Genomic DNA, 4757 nt, shown 5'->3' on the forward strand with positions numbered 1-4757 from the left:
ACCTTCAGAAGCGTTTCAGCATCTGTACTGGAAATCAGGCACTGCGTGCGTATGTGGCCTGGTGGAAGACATAGCCTCCACCAAAGTGATTAGCACCGCGGTGCACGACGGTGAAACCTTCCAATCTATCCATAACGCCGCACGCAGTTGTGCCCTGTGCGTCCCGGTCCTGCAGCAGCACGAGCAGAACTCTCTCCGGGTAAAATTTTTTGAGAAGTCCATTCACAATTTTTGTGATATCACTCGCGGCAGACACGGCATTCGTTTCGAAGGAGGCAAAGGGATGCGTGGACCCATATGTTGACACTCGCAACGTTTCGTACTCCCCCGCGCAGTGGGATACAAGAAGTTGCTGTTCTTTGGTGTTTCCGTCCAAGTCATACTCATCATCTGCTTGTACGTTGTACATGTAAACATTGATCTGCACATCATTTTCCCTTCGACAACTGGACGGGTCGCGATCGATGCCATCGTACACAAAGTAAAAACAGTGATCACGGTCAACAGGACCAGCTAGGTACGGGTGGCCCGTTGGGAACGCGGACTTCAACTCGGCGTATTCATGAGCCATAATATCACTCGTTTCCGATGTCATGTCCCAAGGCGAGCCGTAGTTGACCCGCATGAAAGACGCCCAATCCACAATAATGTTGTGGGAGCGCATGAGCTCAAGCATCGGGTGTACCGCTTCGTGTAGCATCACTGAAACGGAAGAGCGCACAACAATCTGCTTTGCCGTAAACACCAAGAGGGACCTGTCGAACTTAAGCGTATGAATTCCCAGCTCAGCGGAGTTCTGACGAAGTGACTCACCGGCACGCTCCATCACGGATGCCAGCTGTTTTACCGTAACGGTTCCTATATCAACAGGCTGTGCGAAATTGAGTTCAAACCGCTTCTCCAGGCCGCTGTCCGTGGAGGTTTTAGATTGGGTGCAACCTCCCCAACATGACACAAGGTCATGCACCGAACTTGGGCACTCGGTTTGCTGGTTAATCCGCGTGACCGACATCCTTACCGTTTCCCTCTGGTGTAAAACCAGTTTGCCTCCCCTCAACTCGCCGTGCAGCAGAAGTAACGCACTTACACGTACAAATTAAAAAAATTAAAAGCAAGGGTCAAAGAAGAAAGATAAGTATTCTGCCATTAACCAAAGAACATATTAGCAGGCAAACAATCCAACAATGTGATATTTCACGATGACGCAGCAGCGAGGAAAATTTGGCTCTCTCCGTTTATGCGTTTCTGGGAAAGCTATGTGTATATTCTCAACCACATTTTTTTTAAGTTCAGGAAATTTTCATCGGGTAAAACTCTTATTGGCGCTCATCGCAGGAAACAGGTGTTGTCATTATCAGAGTCAATTGGATCAGGAATACAGGGAAGAAAGGCCTGCCCGAAACGCTAGATTTTCAGCTGTCAACATTTTAAAAGGGGAAATTTTCACCAGTAATACAACAACAGTGTAGAAATGAATAGGAAGAAGAGAAAATATGTTATGCTGGTCCCCTGAGTAATCCTAGTCGCTCCGGTTATTAATGTCACCAGCTGTCAAACACTAAACTTACCAGACTCCCTCAGTGCCTGAAGAAGACCCGACTTCATTATACCCCATCCATTCCCCTCGTTTCCCTAAATAAATATCATGTCCTCAACTGAGGCGTTTGCATCTCCGGCGTCTTAGAGTAAACTCTTCATCTTTGTTAAACCCTCAGTCAGTTGTGCCTCCTGCTCAACAAGCGACTCCAGTTTAACCTTATTGGCCTCACGCACATCAGCAGGCACTTTGGTTTCATAACCTGGCATTGATATCTTCTTATTGACACCCTCAATCTGCTTCTGGAGTCCGGCGAGCTGTTTCTCGAGCTTTGCTACCTCCTTCTGCACATCAATGAAGCCAAGCAGCATCATGTTAATGCTCAGGTCTTTGTTTACTACTGCAAAACCGCAGCCCTTCGGCACCGCAGCTGCCTCCTCTTCAGGGGGTATAACCGAGACCCTGCCCACAACACCAAGCGATTCAATCATGAACTTGTGTGACTCGACGATTTCTCTTGTTTCGGCAGCACGAGCAGTAACCCAGACGTCTGGCTTGTGTTTGTTGGTGAGGGAGTAAAAGGCTTTCGTTGAGCGGACAATATGAACTGTTTCCATCAGCAGTTTCATCTGCTCCTCAACTTGGCTGTCTTGCCAACCAGACACCTCGGGGTAAGGGGCAACCACAATACTTTGGACGCCAAAGGATTCATAGTTTGGTAGATAGTGCCAAAGTTCCTCTGTGAGGAATGGCATCATCGGATGTAGCAGACGGAGGGCCACCTCTACCACATGGAGAAGCACATCTTGCACGATCACCTTCTTCTCACCTCCCGCCTGGATGGTTGGCTTTGTCAGCTCAAGATAGACATCGCAGAGCTCATATAGCCAGAAGCGGTACACGGCGTTGGTCGCAAGTGCAAAATCGTATGTACCCTCAGAAAAACCACGGGTGCATTCCTCCACAGCCACATCAAGGCGGGAAAGGATCCACCGGCATTCGAGTGGCAGGCTCGCTACCTTTTGAGAATTGACAAGGGTCGCCTTCGGCTTATAGTCTTCTCCTAGTGCATGATATAGCACAAAGCGCACAGCATTCCATAGCTTGTTGCATAGTTGCCTGTAGGCAACGACGCGGTCAATATCCAGGTTAACGTTGCGTCCAGACTGAGTGTAGGAAAGGAGACCGAAACGCAGAGCATCGCTGCCACACTCCGGGATGCCATTCGGAAAGGTTTCCCTCTGCAACTTCAGAGCTCTGGAAACCTCCTTTTCGTCAAGGTTGCCCGACCTCACTGTGTCATGAAGCGCTTCAAGAGACACGCCGCTTATAATGAAGAGCGGGTCAATCACATTTCCCTTCGATTTGCTCATCTTCTCACCGTTCTTGTCACGCACCATGGCATGCAAAAACACCTCCGAGAAGGGAAGCTTACCGGTGAAGTGGAGTGACGTCATAACCATGCGGGCAACCCAGAAGAATAGGATGTCGTGACCAGTTTCCATCAGACTTCCAGGGAAGAACCTCTGCATATCACCCGTTTCGGCCGGCCAACCCATGGTGGAGAAAGGCCACATGGCGGAGCTGAACCATGTGTCAAGCACATCACTATCCTGCTCGAGAACCAGCTCCCTAACCTCCGCATCACTGAGATTAAACTTCTCTTTTGCCTTGGCCTTGGCCTCCTCCAAATTGCGTGCAACAACCCACGGGTCCTCGTGCGTAGATGGGACAGCACCTGTGCACTTGTATGCGGGAATGCGGTGACCCCACCACAGCTGACGTGAAACACACCACGGTTTGATGTTCTCCAACCAATGATACCATACAACCTGATGCGTTGGTGGATACAAGCGCAGTTCATTGTTACGAACGGCCTCCACCGACTTACGAGCCATCTCCGTGCAGTCCACGAACCATTGAGGCATCAACAGCGGCTCAACAATGTCACCGGTCCTACTGCAACGGCCAACCCGATACTCATATGGGACCACTTCGCGTAAGAGTCCCATCTTTTCCAACTCCTTCACAATCTCACGACGGCAATCAAAGCGGTGCATCCCCTTGAAGGGGCCCTCGGTGGTGACGTGCCCCTTAAGATCCATCATCGTCAACTGCGAGAGATTGTGGCGCAGCCCCGCCTCGAAATCGTTTGGGTCATGTGCCGGTGTTATCTTCACAGCACCCGTACCGAAGTTCACATCAACCAGAACAGGATCAAGAATTAGCGGAATCGTTTCATCGCGGAATGGGCACTTTAGCCGCTTACCGTGATACTTCTTGTACCGCTCATCATCTGGATGAACAGCGACAGCGGTATCTCCAAGAATAGTCTCCGGCCGAGTTGTTGCAATGATAATTTCGTCCTCGCTGTCGGCAAACTTGTAGGCGACGTGGGTAAGCACACCCATGTCAACCTTCCTGTCGTACCCCGGGATCGTGAGCTTCGCGTTCTTCGGAACATCCTCAAATACAACCTCAAGATCGGAAATTGCACTTTGCAGCGAACAGCACCAGTTGATGAGCCGTGTCGCCCGGTAAATGAGGCCATCTTCATGAAGCTTCACGAAGCCCTCGACCACAGCTTTGGCACATTGCTCATCCATTGTGAAACGCTCCCTGGACCAGTCCAGGCTCAATCCAATACGCCGAAGCTGACGAGTTATAACACCACAGTGGTTCTCCTTGAAGACCCACACTTGCTTCAAAAATTCCTCGCGGCCAACGTCGTGGCGCGACTTTCCACTCTCCTTCATGAGACGTTTCTCCACCACAACCTGCGTCGCAATACCCGCGTGGTCCGTGCCAGGAAGATACAAAGTGTCATCACCTTTCATACGGTGGAAACGGATGAGCGCATCCTGCACTGCCCCGGTTAACGCGTGTCCAATATGCAGGTGCCCAGTAACATTAGGTGGAGGAGAGACGATAACAAATGACCGGCCGCGGATGGGACGGCCCATGTCTGACGCGGGGCGGAAGAAGCCGGACTCCTCCCACCACTCGTACCATCCGCTCTCCACGTCCTTAGGAATGTAGGCCGGAGCCATCTGGGGAGCAAGTTGTTTCATTAGGGGGAATATACGCCGAAACGTCGTTTTCCCGTTTACCTTGCAGTTAAATGTTTCACCTCAAAAGCCTCAGTCTCCTTATGGCCGAAAATAAAAAATTCTGAAAGCTCCTTCAACTGATAAGTGGTGTAAGAAAAACAAAAAAAAAA

The 4757-nt window shown here is 50.3% G+C and overlaps 1 protein-coding gene and 1 pseudogene across 2 annotated transcripts; both read right to left on the minus strand.

The window, feature by feature from the left end:
* Nucleotides 1-34: 34 nt before the first annotated feature.
* Nucleotides 35-1012, minus strand: TEOVI_000562400 (prozyme; the record flags this gene model as incomplete). The annotated part of the gene is made up of 1 exon (XM_067220843.1): nucleotides 35-1012. One exon carries the CDS (start codon nucleotides 1010-1012, stop codon nucleotides 35-37), a length of 978 nt encoding a protein of 325 aa, XP_067076944.1.
* A 668-nt stretch (nucleotides 1013-1680) lies between these two features.
* TEOVI_000562500:pseudogene lies at nucleotides 1681-4608 on the minus strand (annotated as a pseudogene). Its single transcript has one exon. A coding segment is annotated over exon 1 (2928 nt).
* Nucleotides 4609-4757: the final 149 nt, after the last annotated feature.

This window comes from Trypanosoma equiperdum (genome assembly GCF_001457755.1).
Source record: "Trypanosoma equiperdum strain OVI genome assembly, contig: ctg_1249, whole genome shotgun sequence".
In the NCBI taxonomy this organism is placed as follows: domain Eukaryota; phylum Euglenozoa; class Kinetoplastea; order Trypanosomatida; family Trypanosomatidae; genus Trypanosoma; species Trypanosoma equiperdum.